Source organism: Helobdella robusta (assembly GCF_000326865.2).
Source record: "Helobdella robusta unplaced genomic scaffold HELROscaffold_64, whole genome shotgun sequence".
Taxonomy (NCBI): Eukaryota; Metazoa; Annelida; class Clitellata; order Rhynchobdellida; family Glossiphoniidae; genus Helobdella; species Helobdella robusta.
Genome location: NW_008705358.1, coordinates 237,391 through 257,605, shown reverse-complemented (window position 1 = coordinate 257,605; position 20,215 = coordinate 237,391). Strand labels below are relative to the sequence as shown.

The following is a 20,215-nucleotide window of genomic DNA, read 5'->3' as shown; positions in this document are numbered from 1 at the left end:
TTTTTATTAAAAATGAAACTAAAATTTATAAAATATAAAATTGTACACCTTTAATTTTATAAAACAAATAATAAAAACAAATAATTAGTGATTGGGGACCTATTAAAGACGATGTTCGATCAGAAAGTCATGCAGACGATGTTTCAGCCAGAAGCATTGTATTCACACAGCACTTGGAAGGCCCTGTTTGATAAGATTGCTCATTCATCTGTTATGAAACTTAATGCTACCAGCATGAATAAGGCAGGCTTGGGGATTCTAAATCTTTTATTAAATTGTAATATTAGTTCATCATTCATTTATTCAATCAATCAGTCAAGCATTCATTTATCATAGCACTGATTGATAGCAGCCTAAATAACTCATTAAACTAACCATCACCCCTAACTCATTAACATCATTCAAATTTATTCAGCTGTACGACTTGATGGTTATGTCGGTGAAGTATCAAATGGTCGTCTGCAAGCGACCGCAGGACATCCTTCTAGTCACACTGAACCACCTTGATGAAGTTAGGTCAATAGGACCGAGAAATGACGTCGTCCTTGACCAGATATTCAACACTGTCTATGAACAGCTTAGAATTGTTAGATGGGTTTTTCAGAAAAATTTCTTTATTTAGTCCATTTATTAACTCAACTTATTTATTCATTCATCGTCAATTCATTTACTCATTTATTCATCCATTCACTCATGCATGCATGCATTCAACCATTCATTCATTTATTCATTCATTCACTCATTCATTCACAGCACTACTCAAGAATGAGTGTCAGTAGTTTCATGCTCATCAGATCTTCCCTACTGCTCTTCTTCAAAGACAGCAAAATTAGAGTTCTGAACTTCAGCTATAATTAATAATAGCTTGTTAATGTCATTAATCGTAATTATTTTTTCATTTTGTATTATTATTATTATTAATATTATTATAGTAATTATTATATTATTATTAAATTATTATTAAAGATTATTACATTTATAAGGTTTCCTTATTCCTGAAGGAGAAGTTGCAGCATAATTCAGGCGCGTTTATACTGAACGTGTCTGGAGAACTTCCAATTGATTACCCTATTCCCGGCACTATAAAGTCTTTCAAAATTATCATAAACTATATTTTAATTATATTATTATGATAATTTATTATAGAATATTTATTATAATTATATAATAATTATTGGACGGCGCGATGGGTTTCTCGTTTTCGTAATCTCAAGTGCACGACGAGAGAGAATTGATTGATTTGTTGATTGATTGATTGATTGATTGATTGATTGATTGATTGATTGATTGATTGATTGATTGATTGATTGATTGATTGATTGATTTATTGGTTTTCTGATCGATTGTTTAATTTAATAATTCTTACAAGATTAATCCATACGTAGTATTAAACTATCAATATTGAACCATCGCAGTTCATGGAATCATTGTTGTAAACGATTAATTGTAGCTAATAACTGCCAGAATTTAACGGTGATAAAATAATTCTCCCTCCCTCCTAGAACTTTTGCAGGTGACGAAAGCCAGCCTATTTTAATAAAATTTGATTGCGGTGTAAGAGATATGAAGGCGAGTAACAAAAGGCCATCTTACGCTAATGTCGGAGATAGGATTATTCAACTCGGCCTTAATATGTTTGTTGCTTTCGTTGTTGTTGCTTTCGTTGTTGTTGCTTTCGTTGTTGTTGCTTTCGTTGTTGTTGCTTTCGTTGTTGTTGCTTTCGTTGTTGTTGCTTTCGTTGTTGTTGCTTTCGTTGTTGTTGCTTTCGTTGTTGTTGCTTTCGTTGTTGTTGCTTTCGTTGTTGTTGCTTTCGTTGTTGTTGCTTTCGTTGTTGTTGCTTTCGTTGTTGTTGCTTTCGTTGTTGTTGCTTTCGTTGTTGTTGCTTTCGTTGTTGTTGCTTTCGTTGTTGTTGCTTTCGTTGTTGTTGATGTTGTTGTTGTCGTTGTTGTACAATCATAATCGTCATTACAACAATCATCATCATTACAACAATCATCGTCATCATCAGGTACATCCCAAACAACAGCAGCGCTTCTCCGTCGAAATGTCAGCCAGTGACGTCATTTGGGGACAGCGCCCTTAGATACGTTAGTAGGGATGTGCAAATGTGTAATTATATAGACATATAAATAAGGATTTGCGGATATGTTAACTTGCATAGATATTTTAAATTCAGGAAGACCATCACTTGGACGAGAGAGCTAAAGCCCAAATTGACTTTTTGACCAAATTAATCGGCGTTAAAAAATCGAAATTCGGTGACGATGGTGAATTTGGAGGGGACAGGACAGCAGCCGGCGGTGATGATAATAGTTTCAAATTCAATTTGGATTTATTCGATGATGATGATGGTAGTGATGCTGGAAAAGGTAGCCAGGAGCAAAGGCACGTCTCTAGGTTTGTCTTTTTATGGTCCGTTTTTCAAGCTTCGTTTATATTTTCATTGGCGTAGCTATATTATTATTATTATTGTTGTTGTTGTTGTTGTAGATTTGTTATTATTTTTATTTTTCAGCTTCTGCAAATCACAGATTAACACTTTCGGCATTGATGCCTCTAAGGTTTTTTTTAAATTTTATTTTCATTAATATCGTCGTTATTATTAATTAATCCTTGGTTAATTAGACAATTGGTTAATTAATTAATTAACTTATTAATCAATTATTTAAATTTTATTTAATTTACTGCAGAGGAATCAAAACGCTCACTTGCAGAAAGTTCTAGACGATATGAAAGTTCTGTCGGCAACAGATAATGAAAATATTTATGACCTACTGGATGATGACGACGATGATAATTAATATATTATTATATTAATTATCATCTATTAAAATAATTATTATTCTCATTATTATTACTTTTACTATTATTACTACTATTATACTACTATTACGTACTACTGCTACCACAACTACTAGTTACTACCTATACTTTTACTGCTGCTGCTACTACTGCTACTTCAATTAATGCTACTACTGTATTGCTGCTTTCATTATTGTTACAATTGTTAATGTCACCAATATTATTATGATAATGTTGTTATGATATATCTGTGGTAGGTTAGGTAAGATTTATTTTTATAAGCAGTCCTACGTGATTGCAATTCTGTGTTAGACTAATTCACCGTAGCTTAGTCCCAGCAGGGCATTTTTAAATGTCAATATAAAGATTTGTGTTGTGTCTTAGCTAACTAAAACACTCCAAAGAAAATTTCTCCTTTGTTCGGCTTAACTAATTTGTGATATCTATGATAATTATTGGGTGTGTGTGTATGGGGCAAATTACATTTGTTACTGCTATCATTAGTTAATCAGCTAAATGAATTACTTTTTAAAGAAGCGCGCGCTTCATAATGAAAAACTAAAAATTTCCACTTTTACACGCACATTAGACTAGTAGATGGACCCATGTTAAATTTGTTTATTTCATTTTTAAATTTTTGAATGCAAAGTTTTTAAAGTTAAAATTTTTAATAATGGAGGACTCGGATGACGATTTTACGGCTGTCATCAAAGTTAACAAACATTTTGAAAACAGATATGGCGGCGACAATCGGCAGAAAGTCAATGATCGTGGTCCGAAATTTTCAACATTTTTTCCAGCTAACTAAACATTTTAAAATTGAACAATAAAGTTTATTTATCAATAATTAATTTTTTAATTTTGTATTTATTCAATGTTCATTTGTTTTATAATATTTGTAAATTTTGCAATTTTATAAAATGTAACCATTCTCTCCTAAAAACAAACAAGAAATTTTCAAAAATTGTCCAAAAATAAATTTTTCATTGACAACTCCTAAACAATAAACTCCTCTCAAACTCTAACTAAGTAAAACTTTATTTAATTAATTGTTTTTTGATTGAATTGAATATTGAATGTTTTTGTTTCCTACTTAACTCTAAAAAAAGAATTGGAATGGTTAACTCAAAGAAGTCACTGCACCCAGCTTGACCTTGCCTCCTTGAAAGCCAGCCACATTGAACTTGAATTCAAGTACAAACTTCTCGAGACACAACTAAAAGACGAGAGATTGAAGTTTGAATTTGAAATGGACAAGAAAGATAAAGAAAATCAAGTGAGGGAGGGAGATATTGACACAAAGAGAGAGACTTTTTCAATTAAAAATCATTTTTTAAATTAATTAATTAATTATATGATATGACCCACTTTAGTTATAATTGAATTGACAAACAACAAAAGCCATTTTTAAATTAATTATTTAATATGTATAATCTATCTTTCTGTAATAATTAACAGTTGATCAGCTGACACATTGAATTCATGCACAATCAGTATTTACTTAAAAATATGATACTATCCTAAATAATTTAACTAAAAATCGTCCCCCAGCTGAACAAAGTGGAAGTCTCAGACCTGAAACACCAACTGTCAATCATCTCAACGAAATACGAAACATTGAAGGAAGTTAGTGAAGGAGTTAGGAAAGAATCCGCCTCTCTTAAGAAGCAGATCTTGGATAAAGAGAATATAAAATTGTCATCTTCACTGACTACACAATTAGAACTTGATAAGGTATATTTATATATATATATATGTTGGTAATAGACCATAATTTTTACAATATTCTATAAATTCTACCGAATGTTTGGCGTTAATATGTTTGTAGTTCGTTTTTTCGATTTTTCTCACTAAAGTTTTTTGGTGAACGTTTAGTTTATTAAAATTCAAAATAAACTTATTTTTCGAATTCATGCTGCAAATATTTCGATTCCGAATGAATCATCGTCAGTGCTCCTTGCTGTATATATAGGGAAATATTGACTTTGTCAAGATGAACTTTGACGTTGTAAAAATTAATTTTGGTGTTGTAAAATTGAACTTTGATGCGAATTAGGTGTCAGGTTTCTTAATTGGCTGGTCATCTTCTTTGGTCTCTTTTTCTTCATCGATAGCATCATATTCTTCTTTGTCACTATTTATGATGCTAGTTAACTAGGGTTAACTAGCAAAGTTCATCTTGACAAAGTCAATATTTTCCTATATATACAGCAAGGAGCACTGATGATGATACATTCGGAATCGAAATATGGCCTTATTTGCAGCATGAATTCGAAAAATAAGTTTGTTTTGAATTTTAATAAACTAAATGTTCACCAAAAAACTTTAGTGAGAAAAATCGAAAAAACGAACTATAAACATATTAACGCCAAACATTCGGTAGAATTTATAGAATATTGTATATATATATATATATATATATACACAATGCCTGCCTGTCTGAATGTCTGCACAGTGTACACACGTGTATATTATGTTTGTGAATCATCTTTTATGATGCTGATGTTCGTAAGGATGAATAGTTTATTGTCGTTATTATTTTTTTGTTATTATTATTATTTTTATTAGTAGTAGTGGCAGTAGTAGTAGTAGCAGCAGTAGTAGAAGTAATAGTGGTAGTAGTAGTAGTATTAGCAGTAGTAGTGGTAGTAGTAGTAGTAAAATTATTTCAAGGTAAAGCAAGATTTCCAAGTCTACAGAGCAGCATCTGTGAGGGAGATGGATTCTTTGAGGAGGGAGATTAAAGAGATAGCGAGTGAGAGAGAGGAGGCTAATGTTGAGATGAAAAGATTGACGAGGTTGTTGTTGTTGATGATGATGATGATGATATTGGTGATGATGATGATGATGTTGCTGATGATTCAATTCAATTCAAATTAACTTTTATTCAGTAAAGTATTTTAAAGAGAGAAGCTAAAAATTTTAAATTAAATTGAAAAATAAAGATGATGATGGTGATGAGGATGGTGATAATTTTGTATGTTTGTCACTACTATAACCATCAAACAAACACAATCATACATTCATATACGCATTAACGTGTATACAAACATACACACCCACCCACCCAAATAGAGACATACATACATACATACATACATACATACGCACATATATGCATACACATACATTCAAACAAACATATATATACATTCACACAGTAAATTATCTGACTACAAAGATATCGAAAGCCAGTTAGAAGAAACAAAATATCAATTGAGTTTGGCTGTACAGAAAAATAGGGTGAAAAGATGATAATGATAACGATGATGGCGGTGATGGAGATGATGATGAATATACGTATGTATGTTTGCATGTATGTTTGTATGTAAGTTTTTGTGTATCTTCATCACCATCAAACATTATCACCAACTAGGAATCAGAGTTAGAACATTCCAGAGCGGACGAGTTTCTGGCCAAAGCTGAACTTGCAAAAGCAAAACTCGAAAAAATTGAAAGCCTGACCAGTGAAAATAAAACACTGAAGCAAGAATTGACTTATTATAAGTTTGTTGTCTTTGGTGTACTGTGCACATACATATCCACATTCGTACATATATACAAACATTCGCTCAAACATACATGCATACTTACATACAAAGGTACATACATTCATACAAGATACAAACAGACATACAAACAAACAAACATATGTAACATGATGTTTACGCACATACACAGAGTTACTCACAAGAATTATGATATAGTCAAAGAACAATGCATTGGCCTGCAGAATAAACTCGATCGAGCTTTGACGAACTGCCAACATCTTGAAGATACTAAATTAGAGAATGAGGTTGTGATGACGATTGTACTGGATCGCGATTGTGATAATGAGTAATGGTTGTAATGGTGTTTTAAATTTGATTAAAATTGAACTTAAATCGAATTATGTGATTGATTGATTGATTGATTAATTAATTAATTAATTAATATCCTCAGGTCCTGAACAAAAAGTTGAAAGAATTTGAAAAGTTAATTAAATCTATTCCTGGGGCCAAGTTTGTAATAATAATAATAATACTGATGATGATGATAATAATAAATAATAATAATTATAAGACGATGATGACTATGATGATGATAATAATTAATAATAATAATAACGACGATGATGATGATTGTGACAGGAATGCACATGACGTGATGGAGAAGATGCTAGAGCTGACGCACATCAACGAAAGATACTTGCGCATGTGCGGCGAACTGAGGAAGGAGTCAGCTATTGTTCCTATTACTTTTCTTATTACTCTTCTCGTTGTTGTTGTTGTTGTTGTTACTAGCAGTAATGGAAGTTGTAGTAACTGTAGTAGGAGTAGTTGTAAGAATTTTAGTTCTACTATTATTATCAATGTTGTTGCTGTTTTTATTATCATTTTATGTTGTTGTTGTTGCTAGAGTTATTGCCAGAGTTTTTGTTGTTCTTATTGTACTTGTTATTTTTTATTATCACTCACGTCATAGACAGAGAAGCATAGAGGAGGAGAACAGTACATTGAGATCGGAGGCCGATGTCTCGATGAAGGAGATTAATCAGTTGAAAACAACCACTGGCCAGTTGAAAAGAGTGCAAAATAAATTAAGACTCGTCACTGCTGTAGGTTCTTTGGAGTTTATTTTAGCTGTCTGTTGTTTCTGCTGTCAAGGCTGTTTGGTTTTATGTTTGACTGTTTTTTGGTTCAGCATTTAAAATTCAGCGCACACAGTCATGGTGTGATGTTAATTTTAACGCAAATTGAAAATAATGTTATAACTTAGTTATAATATTTCAACGTAGATATAAAAGGCAGATTTAAAATGAAATTAACATCGCAGGAGAGAGACAACTACAAGAAAATAATCGACACCTACGAGCGAGACCTCACGCTCTCGACGTCAGCCTACTACGAAGACTGCAGTGACGGCACTTCAAACTCCTCACAAAGACAACAGCAAAGAAACATTAACAAAACGATCAATAATAACAGCAGCGTTAATAACAATAGGACGACAACGTTAACCCAAAGACTGCAGCTGCTAGAAACCCAGTATAACAATTTAGTGGCTGATTATAAGAAGTGTGACACTGAGAATAATGAACATCTTCAAAAGATTGAGAAATTGAATGAAAAGATTATCGAGGTTGCTGTTTTTGTGTTGTTATTGTTGTTGATGACGTCATTGATGATGTCATTCTTGTTATGGTCGTTGTTTGCTACGTTCGTCGAATTTCCCCGTCAGCTGGAGCACTCATTGAATGATAGAGAAAAAGTAGCAAGGAAGGTGATGATCATGTCCCGTGACGATGATGATAAAAGCGCTGATGATATTTTGGTTAAGTCTTTGAGGTGAGTGAAAATGATGAGGACGAGGATTATGATGAAGGGAATGATGGTTTAGATCAGGGCTGGGCAAACTGCGACTCGCCAAAAAAAAAATTTCGTCAGCCAGACATTATGACCAAAAAAGGAACCACAAACCGTAAAAAATTCTCCCCCGGGTCGAAAAAATTTGCTTTTTAAGTACAGATGCGGCCCTTCAAGGGTAAAATAGTTCTTAATGCGGCTCTCACAGCAAAATGTTTGCCCACCCCTGATTTAGATGTTGATTAAGTTGATTATCATGTAACCAGTGGTGGCTGCATTGATTAAAAAGATGACCGTGAAGATGATGACAGTGATTGAAATGGTTGTGATGAAAATAATAATAAATTTGATAATAATAATTAAAACCAACAATAGAAAAACTATAGAGGAATTGAAGAGTAAATTGTTAGAATCCGAAATGAAGTATGAGAGGCTTGAATGCGCCATGGATGCCAATGACATGAGAGTTAGTTACAACGATAAGGGTGATGGCGACAACGATTAAGATGATGCTAAATTGTCTATGTGTGATGATGAAACAGATGATGGTGATTTTAAAAATGATTAAGATGATGAAGGTTAGTACCAGCAATAATAGTAGTTATTTTTTTAGGGGGTTTATAACCCTGGGCAGACCCAGGCAATTATGATGAAAGGTCCTAACCCTTATCAAACGTTCAGGCAAAAAATTGTACAGCAGCTAGAGAAGAAGGAAGAAGAGAACCAACATTTGAAGGTGTTTTTTTTTTGTCTTCATTAACGTTCTTTGTAAATGTAAAAATTACGTTTTAAAAATACTTTAACACTTACCTTACTCATTAATTGTCTTAACTTTACGAGTGTTACTCCCACTTTAAACATTTATAAGACAATAATTTACGGAACTATATTTTCAATTATTTATAATTAATTATTTTATTATTATTTCCAGATGAAGATAAAAACTCTGATGGAGACCAAACAAGACGAAGACCTGACAGTTAAAACAAACGCCATGATCGCCTCACTTGGCTCTGTGAAGGAACAAGAAGGTATATAAAATAACTGTGTATATATTTATAATGTAATAAATATATGTTATAATATATAATATAATCAATATATATTATAAAATATAAGAATTGATCAATAACTTTGATTGCAGAGCTGAAAGCCCAGTTGCAGAAGGTAGAACTCATCAACAAACGCCTGACGGAAAATTACGAGAAAATCTCGCAAAATATCAAAAAACTAGTGTCCACTTTACTTGGCTACACGTTCGAGAAAATGGGCGAAAGTCTATACAAACTCTGCAGCATATTTGCTAAATTGCCCGACGAGTATTTCCTTATATCGGTTAGTTCATTGGAAAAAATCCTTTTTTTAATGGTTAACAATAAATCATCAGATCATTAACAAACTTGAACACATGAATTTAATGCATTTGAACGTTCAAATAACATTTAAATGAACACAGATTTAGTAAATTTAACAAATTTGGTTTTTTTTTCAATTGATAACAACAGATTTAATTTAATTCAATATTCGAATAAATAAATTTAACAAATTCATTAACTTTCGACCATCATCAACTTTTCAGCAACTGCCAGATGGTGAATTTGAACTGTTGGGGAATCAGTACTCTGAATCATTTTCAGACCTCATTGAAATTTATTTAAGAGGTCCAAACGCTCTACCTCCGTTTATGAGTGCCGTTACTTTGAGACTAAGGGGTGATCTTCAAGACGATACCACCATGATTGAATGATTATTAACTGTAGGTCTTAATGTTGGGTTGGGGTTCTGCGGCCTTGCAATTAATAAACTTGTTTTTGTTACCAAATGTGGATTGTGTCATATGAACTATTAGAACAATTTTTTACTATCACCTCGTAGCACATTCAATTTTTGTACTTTTTTTAATTGAAAAAATTATGAAAAAATATGTTTTGACAATTCATGAAAATAAAACCTTTGTTCAAAATAGAAGTTATGTATATCTACACTGACAGATTTTTAACAACTCAAGCATTTTTACGTTGCAAATCAACTATCATTTTTTAAGTTTATTCTTCAATGTTAGAACTTCATTTTTAATCTCTTCATAATTAACACCATAAACATTTTGAGAAACAGTTTGTGGTTCTTGGACATCATTCAAAAATTTTGAAGAATGTGGGTGTTCGTCACATGTTTCACAGATATCATCGTCGTCAGTAGTTGCACAATCATTTTCAGTGGTATTATTTTCAATTTCTGGGCCCATATCTGCTTCACACAGTAATTTTTCAATCTCTATTGTTTTTACATGAGACACATCCCTACTAAACTGAATTGGGGGTATATTTCCCATGACTCTCAAACCTGTTAGCACTGTTCTCAAATCAGCAGAGCATTTTGGCAACAAGTTCATTATTTTCTCCTTGTTTTCAATGTTCACATCCAACCAAGAAACGATTATAAGATTGAAATTAGGAGTTACTGTAACATCTGATACTTGAAATGCTAATTCTTGTAATTCAGGGCAGACTTCACCAGATTCTAAGAGGCCACATATGTAACTGTAAAACATTGAACTCAATCTTTTGACTCTGGGATTGTTTGATTTTGGTATTCTACCTTCATAAATACTTTTGCTCTGTAATTCATCTGCTCTGGATAGTAATATTTCTGCTTCTACCTGTTTGAAAATTAATAATATTTGTTATATTTCTCTACAATGTAGATTCATATTATGGTAAGTGCATTAGAAAGCAATTTATAACTGATTTACACTTATTCAAGTGAATATTTTTGTAACATATTGTACATTTATTATATATTTAGAACAAATACAGTACTACTGCCTTATATCAGACATAGTATAAAATCGACATGTTTTCTGTATTTACTACTTTGACGTTAGAATTACTTACAGAACTCTTGTATGTTTAAAATTTGAGTTTTTACTAATTTTACTACAAAATTTAAAAAAAAACTTACCAAGCTGTGAAAGTTAGGAGCAACGTTTTTTGATTTCCTAACAAATAATAGTAAAACAAATTTATTAGAAAAACATAATTTTGCAATATTTTAATAATAGAAAACTTGAAAAAATGTGGAAAAGGTAAGAAATAAAAAAAATAACTTGCGAGTTTTTCCGGCTATGAGATCTGCCGTCTTTTTGAGATATCTCTCCATTCTTCTGTCAGAATTCTTTTGTACTGAAGACATCATTCTGAAAAAACTCAAATTTTCAGGATTAGTGAAGAAAGAAGCCGTAATTAGGCAATTTTTGAGAGGAATGATGCGTACGAGTTTAAACATTTTATCGCCCATTATAAAAAATGTAGCATCCGATCGGGCTATTTGAATTCATTGGCTTACCTATGAAGTTGCATGGGTTTAAACGAGCAAGCTACATGAAATATATACTAGACTTATTATGTTTAAAACAAAATTTATATTAACAATAATATAGTTGTAAAATGAATATGTTGATTTATTTAAAGCTTCAATTTATATGTTATATTCTATTTATATTATAGAACATGTTATATTCTATATATATATGTTATATTATAGAACATGTTACATTCTATATATTCTTTATACATGTTATATTATAAAACATATTATATTCTATATATATGTTATTTTCCACATATGTATATGTATATGTTATATTATAGAAGATGAATGCCAATCATGTCAAACAGCCTAATCGTAGTGACATCTATTAATTTTTAACCATTTTACCTACAGAGAGCAATCAGATGACGGGCCAACGAGTGTAAATTCATTACTACAGGTAGTTCGATGGTTTTGTATTTACCTTTCTTTCAAGCTGGAAATTTAATCAGCTTCAATAAAAGTAAGATTTTAGAATGATTTCACGAATAAATATTGGTATTTTATTTATATTTAAGTTTTAAAACTCACAATTACGCGGAAATGAAGCTAAAATTGTTAACGATATTTCTCCTCCTAAATTCCTTCAATTTCGTTTCGGGTAAGTCGTGGATTTATTTTATTTTAAGAATTTATTGCTAAATAAAGTGAATAAATTGAATAAGATTAAAATTGTTGATGTTTTTTCATTTATAATTTTATTATTTTATTCCAAAAAGCCCAGGGTAATGCCGGATCGCTAATTGGGATAATAATCGGCATAATAGCCGGTGTTGTGGTGATCGTCCTAATTTCACTAATCTTCTACTTTTGCTACTTGAAGAAACGACGATTAAAAGATACTGGGGATGAAAGACTAACTGCTCAAACAACATCACAAAACCAACAATCTACCTATTACAATCCTAACAATTACGTTTCGATTTCACATCAAAATCAACAAAATAATGCCCGAAGTCATAGCTACAACAACGATAATAATAATAATTCGTCAAATAATTTCACCAGCACAAATGCAAGATACAACCAACCACAAACAAGCCAACAATTACCATCACAGCCCCCACCGTATTCTTCAATACCAAACAACAACATCCACGGCAACCAGAGAGCAAACATCCATTACACTGAAACTAGTGGCCGACACCCAGTCAGGGAATCCTCGTCATTAGGACACGACAATCCAGCATTTTTTAACAGGAGTGTCAGCAGTTTTGCAGACTTTCCAAGTATGAGTGACATCTTGCTTACAAGCAGTAAAATGTCCATACCCGCTGCTCTGATGTTGGAGAATAGAGGCTCTCAGTCCAACAAGTAGTCATTTTTTTAAAACTATTTTTTATCATCATTGGCATTTTTTTATAAAATGTACTTAATTAACATTATTGGGGTTGCTACAAATGTTTGATTTGCATGATACAATACTATTTTTTAATGCTCAATTAACTTTTTCAACTTGACAGATTTTCAGAGGGTGAGAGAGGTGACAGTATACAATCAAAGCAAGCAGTCAGACACGCATACGACAACCCAAGATTCTCATATTCACCAGAAATGAAGACCATGCATAATAGCACAAAACATAAAATCAACGTCAAAAAAGGAAACAGGGATGTGCTGAATGAACATTTTGAAACTTACAGTGATTCAGACTCTGAGAACGTCAACTTCGATCCAAGTGAGAACTGGCTTGATGCAGACCTGAGCAGAAGATACATAAATAAAAACACGAATGAATTAGATTACTACAGGCCAGCCAAACAATCAAAAAATCGTGTAACATCACCTTCTACTGCTAGTAGCAGCGGGGAGAATAATTTCAAATCAAATAAACGTTCAAATAACGAGGCAAGTATTCACAAAACGTCAAACAGAAGAAATGTGGAAGCAGACGAGATGACATCATCCATAGATGCACCAAAAAAAATCAGGACTAGCAACAAAATTAAAAAATCTAAAAAGAAATCGGATTCTAGTGATTCGGGAGCAGAGGTTACGTTGGGAGAAATTAGTATGAACACCAAAGGAAAGGATCCTAATGGAACCTGTAAGAACAAATCTTTTGATAACAGACACAGTAAGGTTTCTTCTGATTCTGGCGTCGAAGAAGGTGCATTTTACGATTCAAAATTGAACAGAATTAAAAATAATAGTTCAAAATTGAAATGGGCTGTTGTTGATGAAAGTGATGTCCTCTCAACGATATCTAGTAATCAGTTGTCAACCGAAGTTTAGATATTTTACATGCAAACAAGTTAAATTGCGTGTGTGTGTGTGTGTGTGTGTGTGTGTGTGTGTGTGTGTGTGTGTGTGTGTGTGTGTGTGTGAAAGAGGGAAAGAGAGAGAGAGGAGAGAGAGAGAGAGAGAGAGAGAGAAAGCTGTATGCTTAAAACCTATCTAAAAACTGTCATTTCAAGAACGTTGTGTGATTTATAGTCCAGTTTTCAAATCGCAAAAATGTATGTCTCTTGTATATCTATCGGGCTTTTTTATTATGTACAATGTTATTATAGGGTTGAGGATGTTTTAAAGAGGAGTATGTGTTGAGTGTGGTTTCGAATGCCAGAAAGACAATATTTTTTCGCTTATTTAAATTCGCATACATACATATTTCAACTTTTCTGCCAACGTTCTCAACTTTAACATCATTTATTATTTCATAAAATATATCAACACTTTTGAAGTCCTCTAATGATTATTTTGATTAATAATGATATTATTATTATGTTAGATTGTTACTGAAAACTTCACAATTTATGTACTAGTGCCTTTCTTCTCCCAAAAATTTCCTGATTTGTTTGTTACCAGTGACTTTTTCATTTTTAATTTTTTATAGTGCGTGAGTTAATTGTTAATAAATGGCGAAGTATTTTGCCTGATAACTTTCAATAAAAATTTTCAGGCACCTGCCATTATTCATTGTTTGCTCAAGTTTTGTGATTATTTTAGAAGTTTCGTTCAAGAATTCATCAACTGTTTCTATATAATCAGGTGGAATTATAGTTACAAACTGCGTCCAAATAATTAAGATATTTATCTATGTATGAGAGTTAATATTGATATGATAATCTATCTGATTCTCAATTTTTGAACGAATTTTAACGAATGTAAGTTAAGGAAACTTTAAAAATACTCATTGTTATCAACTTTATTATCGAAGATCATGTTATAATTGCTGATTGCCTCATATTTTACCGACAAATATAGTTAACATGTTTTATATCCAGTTTCCAAAGTTTCAATTCATATTCAAAAAAAGTTTTACATTATTTTTTAACTTATTCGAAAGAAAATCGTCATTTTAAATTGACGGCCGGTTAATAATAATGATTTTTAAAAATTACACTATTAATGAATTTATCGACTTGGACTCTGGTAAAATTTAAAACCAGCTTAAAATTTAAAACTTAAGTTTACTTTTTAATTGTTGTCAAAATTTTGCATTTTTGGTTATTAAAAAATCGCAACTGCTTTTCCTTTTTCCTGTTTGCGTTAAGGTGGATATGGTTTTTTTGTTCTAAATTTACACCGAAATTTACAAGATTTAATTAAATTAATATAATAAATTAATAAAAACTTTAATTTTTTTAATCAAGATGCCTGCCGCTAAAGGTCCGAAGCAATCTGTCCAAGTTTACGGGCGTAAGGTTCGTTCGTGAATAGAGCATGCTTGATTTGATTAGTGAAATTGTAAAACTGATTAGGGATTTTTAAATGCTGTTATGGTTTTTTGTTTGTAATGCGTAAAAATCTTAAATTCATTTCTCAAATTTATTAACGATGCTGTTAGTTATACTCTTTTTCAAATTGAGAAAAGTTAGATTTTTTTTACTGATTTGTCATTTTTGTTGCAATTGCACAAAACCGTATGACAGAATTTTTTATATCTATCTGTCATATCAAAGCCAATTGCTATAGCAATAAATAAAGTGTTTTTTGTCTTTTCCAAACTGTTTATTTTATTCACTAATGAACAATTTTTCACAAGACAAACATTTAATTTCTGTTCTAGTTTTTTCTTTTGCTTACAGCATTGAAAAGGTTGTTTTGCTAATTTAGTTTTTGTCATAATTTAACTAATCTAATTCCTAATTTTCATCTACAGAAAACAGCCACCGCAGTCGCCCATTGCAAAAATGGATCCGGTTTATTAAAAGTTAATGGACGACCGATCGATCTGCTTGAGCCAGAGCTCCTTCGATACAAGGTCAGTAAATTGTCGTATTTCATGTTTAGAGAGAGAGAGAGAGTGGAAGATGAACACTGTTTTGTCATTGAATCTACTCGAGAGTCTTTTTTACCGACATCTTTTATGTTATTTTTAATTTGTAGTTACTTCCTATTTAAAAACTATCATTTAATGATCTGCACTATTAAAGAATTAAATGATTTATGTTTGATTGGTTGATTCATTTCATCACAACTAGGTCCAGGAACCATTGCTGTTGTTAGGCAAGGAACGTTTTTCAGCTGTCGACATCAGAGTCAGAGTGTCCGGGGGTGGTCGAGTTTCTCAAATTTATGGTTTGTTGGTCTATGGTTTATGTTAAATTTTAAAAGTTTCAAGTTATCATTTCTTTATTTTCATTTCTAACTTTCATTATTTAAAGATCTGTGATGTGCTTTTGTATTGAATTTTTTTTTTTGGTTTAATATAAAGATGTTTTAAATCTATTTTTGTTGAATTTTTCAGCCATCCGTCAGGCAATTTCAAAAGCTCTGGTTGCTTACTACCAGAAATGTAAGTTTAGACATCCTCAAATTTTGCTATAAAAATCCTTTTCTCCTAACTTTTTCAGTTCTTAGTGCACTTGTCATCAATTTTTTAATTAAATTTTTATTAAAATTTATTCAAACTTAATGTTATCAAATTTATTTAAAAAAAAATTAAAAATTTCAGATGTTGATGAAGCATCAAAGAAAGAAATTAAAGATATCCTAATCAGTTATGATAGGACTCTTCTGGTGGCTGACCCGAGAAGATGCGAGCCCAAAAAGTTTGGTGGTCCCGGAGCAAGAGCCCGTTACCAAAAATCATACAGATAGATTCAATTGATCATAATTTGTTCCCGTGTGTATTTGTGAGTGTGTTTAGTCACACAGTAATTACGATGGCAAACTGATGATGGTTTTTATGACACTGTTTCACTTGGTAGTCTGAAAAATTAATAAAAATGTCATCAAACATGCTTTGTTTTTTCTAAAATTTGTAAAAACTAAAAGTGAATTGTGGTAAAAGTCATCTTAAACTGAAACAAAAAGTATATTTCTCAATAATTGAGGCTTACTAACTTGAGATTTTTCAGAAAATTAATTGATGTCTTTTCTCCAGTTTCTTGTAGTACTCTATCTGAGCATGAAAATCTAAAATTTGGTAGTGTGGTATGTCGAATCTGCCTGATTATTATGTACCACGGCCATTGCTAAATAAGTTATGTATACTTTGATATAAATACTGCTAATGTATTTCTTTATGTGTGACAGTACTTAATGTAAGCAACATTAATACAACGTTGGTGACACCCACATGACATCAGAAACATTACATGAATAGTGATTGTAACATGTGTCTGTATATGACAGTTTGTTGACGCTAGTATTGTAATGTTTGTTGTGCTGCTAGAGTTAGTGTCACTACATTAAAAGTCAGCGAATTACCATCAAAGACATCAAGTAACATCAACCAAGACATCATCTACAGCAGTGTCATTCCATCAAACAACAAAACATCAACAACAATAACAAACGACGTCTTTAAACGTTTTTACTACGCTCATTTCATATTCAAGTCAGAAAACTCTGTAGACAATATAATAACGCTAAACAATACACTACATACTAATATACATAAGTTGCATTGTATATATGTATGTATGTACGAACGTCTGCATATATGTATGTATGTTTGTACGAACGTATGTACGTTTGTATATATGTATGTGTATGTATAAGTGAGAAAAAAGTCAAGTTTTTCTCGTCTTCAAAAATAAATTAGTGATTAGTTTTTCTTTATTGTTTCCTAAGATTGTTGTGCCTATTAATAGTATTGTTATAAAAAAAAACCAATCTAAATAACAAAACTCTAACCATTGTTGTTTTCATAGATTTGTCAAAAGCTTTCGATGTAATTAAAAATAGCATTTCTCGGGAGTAAGAGGGTTTGTGGATCTTTCTTCTTTCTTTCTCGTGCCATCGACCACCACAAAACTCGACCTTTAAGACTTTGTTGTAGTTGGAATGTGGTGATATTCAACAAGTGACCCAAGGACTTCACGAATGTTGTCCGTTATTCGTGAATACAATGGTTCAAAGTTCGTCAATACGTAGTTCAGAGCTATCAGGAAAACAGAGATCAGTGTGTGTTGAGTCAAAGTTAGTCTTAGTTGAACACTTCGTCTGGAAGATGTCTCAAACTGGTTCGTCAACAATAAACTCTTTGTATAGTTTTCAACATGCAAAAAGGTTCTACTCGGCCCAAAAATATTAACCAACACAATATCCAAGTTAGACATTGGAATTAACAACATTAGTATTCCATGTACAACCAACGGTAGTAGTAGTAGTAGTAATAGTAGCAACAGCAGCAGCCGCAGCAGCAGTAGTAGTAGTATTAGTAGTAGTAGTAGTAGTAAAAGTAACAAAACAATGTAGGTTTTTTTTAAATAAATGGCTCGGAGAGTTGGGTAATTGTGGTAAGAAATAACCATTTTGTGGTGTTAAAAGAGACAAAGCGTAAGTCAAGATGTAGAGGCCATTTAAGGAGATAGGCGAGGATTTAAAATGGATATTTCTGTAGCGCTCAACTTTTTTGCTTTGCACTGTTTCGTTGTTCCTTGTCACCGGTGTTGAATTGTTTCTAGATTTTTTTGCATGTTTTGTTTAATCAATTTTCATTGATTGCATGTTGAATGTTGTTGTTGTTGTTGTTGATGATAATGCGCTGATGTTGTTTCGATAATAATCTTTGTACGTGCGATCACACACCCGCTCGCACACACCACACACACACACACACACACACACACACACACACACATACACACACACACACACAACATTTCCTGACTACTTTTCCAAAACAAAAAAAGGTTATGAATGAAAGAGAAAAATTATTCAACTTGGCCAAAAAAATTTTATCAAACAAGCAAACGAATAAATAACAAAATGTCTACGAATGTAAGGTAAAATAAAAAAAGATTATAAATAATATAAACTAAAAAGATTATAAATAATGTAAAATAAACGGGACGTCCCTGACAGGAAGTAGAGATCGATCACGTGATCACATCATTTCCGCTCCGCGTTTCCGGTTACCTCGAAAATAGAGTTCGAATGGTTCTTTTTTACTTTTTTTTTCAGTTTCAAATGTTTGTTTTCACATTTGCTTGAATTTCGATAAGTTGTCTGGTTTATCTTGGAGTAAAATTGGAAAATAATTAATAATAATAATAAAATATTTCGTCTCCTTATTATTATTATTATTATCATTATTATTGTTTATTATTATTTTTAAATTTTTCAGATCAATTTCAAAATGTCGCCCAGATATACACGAAGCAGAATCTCGTGCTACAATAACACCTTATTATTATTTGTGTTTATTTATTTATTATTATTATTTATTATTATTATTATATATTATTATTACTATTATTATTAATTATCGTTATCGTTCTAAAAGCTTTCATTATATTGTATTATTTTTAATTAAAAAAATTTTTTTTACAAAAAATGAATATCAAATCAATAATAATAATAACGATAAGAATGTAATAATGATAATAATCCCTTTTCAAACGATGCTTTATATAATAATATTGGTTTTAGGACAATTTGAGTGCAGTAGGCACCAGTATGAATATACAAATGTACACACACACAAACAAACAAACATACAAACATCAGCATGTCCAGTACACACATACAAACATACACACAGATATACACATAGATGCTGGTATAAATATACGAACATACACACAAACAAACAAACATGCATGCACACGTGCAAACATACACACATACAAACATATACACAGACATACAAATAAACAAATAAACTTACAAACAAACATACATACATAAACACAAATGATTTATTGCTTGATAAGCCGTACAGCTTGATCCAACCCCGCAACTGCATAAATAAATACGTGGATGAATTGATAGCTACTGATGAATAATAATAATTATAATAATAATTATTAATATTATTATAATTATTATTATTATAATAGTAACAAATTGAATAAAATACATCAACATTAATAAACATAAACTTATTAGTACACATGTACCGAAAGTTTCTTCCAGTCTTAAAATAAAAATAAATGTATTGAAGCGTGCCAGTATACACGCAAAAGTACAGCGATACTAATGCTGTACTTAAAAAGAAATCCCTCGGTACCCGTGCACCCAGTACTTACATTTTGTATAAAAAATCCAACAAAAACTCTGAATGAATGAATAACACAATGCTGCTGGCTTGCTTTTTAAATTAGAGTTACACATTACAACACAAAAGATTTTGTGCCCTTACTTGTGGACCTAACAGCATATATATAGTTATATATAGAGTTATATAGGTTTATATAGAGTTATATAGGTTTATATAGAGTTATATAGAGTTATATTGGTTTATATAGAGTTATATAGAGTTATATAGAGTTATATAGGTTTATATAGAGTTATATTGGTTT

At 31.5% G+C, this 20,215-nt stretch overlaps 5 protein-coding genes across 5 annotated transcripts in view; 4 read left to right on the top strand and 1 right to left on the bottom strand.

Moving 5' to 3' along the window:
- The window catches only part of HELRODRAFT_180692 (hypothetical protein), a gene marked incomplete at both ends in the record, with an annotated part of 2,936 nt that extends 135 nt beyond the window's left edge, over positions 1-2,801 (top strand). Inside the window, 8 exons of the mRNA XM_009029997.1 lie at positions 416-586; positions 754-834; positions 984-1,087; positions 1,503-1,634; positions 2,009-2,087; positions 2,177-2,397; positions 2,516-2,561; positions 2,691-2,801. Of these exons, the coding sequence (XP_009028245.1) occupies positions 416-586; positions 754-834; positions 984-1,087; positions 1,503-1,634; positions 2,009-2,087; positions 2,177-2,397; positions 2,516-2,561; positions 2,691-2,801 (945 nt within the window). The remainder of the gene's footprint in view (positions 1-415; positions 587-753; positions 835-983; positions 1,088-1,502; positions 1,635-2,008; positions 2,088-2,176; positions 2,398-2,515; positions 2,562-2,690) is intronic.
- Positions 2,802-3,475: 674 nt separating this feature from the next.
- HELRODRAFT_193983 (hypothetical protein) lies at positions 3,476-10,052 on the top strand (the record flags this gene model as incomplete). The annotated part of the gene is made up of 15 exons (XM_009029996.1): positions 3,476-3,575; positions 3,912-4,078; positions 4,354-4,536; positions 6,179-6,309; positions 6,484-6,598; positions 6,745-6,803; positions 6,933-7,019; positions 7,267-7,399; positions 7,618-7,923; positions 8,023-8,129; positions 8,523-8,613; positions 8,782-8,883; positions 9,079-9,178; positions 9,292-9,482; positions 9,727-10,052. 15 exons carry the CDS (start codon positions 3,476-3,478, stop codon positions 9,892-9,894), a joined length of 2,040 nt encoding a protein of 679 aa, XP_009028244.1. The 3' UTR covers positions 9,895-10,052.
- Positions 10,053-10,179: 127 nt separating this feature from the next.
- HELRODRAFT_180690 (hypothetical protein) lies at positions 10,180-11,444 on the bottom strand (the record flags this gene model as incomplete). The annotated part of the gene is made up of 3 exons (XM_009029995.1): positions 10,180-10,806; positions 11,109-11,145; positions 11,254-11,444. 3 exons carry the CDS (start codon positions 11,442-11,444, stop codon positions 10,180-10,182), a joined length of 855 nt encoding a protein of 284 aa, XP_009028243.1.
- Positions 11,445-12,059: 615 nt separating this feature from the next.
- Positions 12,060-13,751, top strand: HELRODRAFT_180689 (hypothetical protein; the record flags this gene model as incomplete). Its single annotated transcript, XM_009029994.1, has 3 exons — positions 12,060-12,117; positions 12,236-12,830; positions 12,980-13,751. 3 exons carry the CDS (start codon positions 12,060-12,062, stop codon positions 13,749-13,751), a joined length of 1,425 nt encoding a protein of 474 aa, XP_009028242.1.
- Positions 13,752-14,998: 1,247 nt separating this feature from the next.
- HELRODRAFT_115475 (hypothetical protein) lies at positions 14,999-16,969 on the top strand. Its single transcript, XM_009029993.1, has 6 exons — positions 14,999-15,013; positions 15,113-15,163; positions 15,622-15,723; positions 15,944-16,040; positions 16,210-16,257; positions 16,417-16,969. The coding sequence occupies exons 2-6, from the start codon at positions 15,113-15,115 to the stop codon at positions 16,560-16,562; spliced, it is 444 nt and encodes a 147-aa protein (XP_009028241.1). The 5' UTR covers positions 14,999-15,013; the 3' UTR covers positions 16,563-16,969.
- Positions 16,970-20,215: the final 3,246 nt, after the last annotated feature.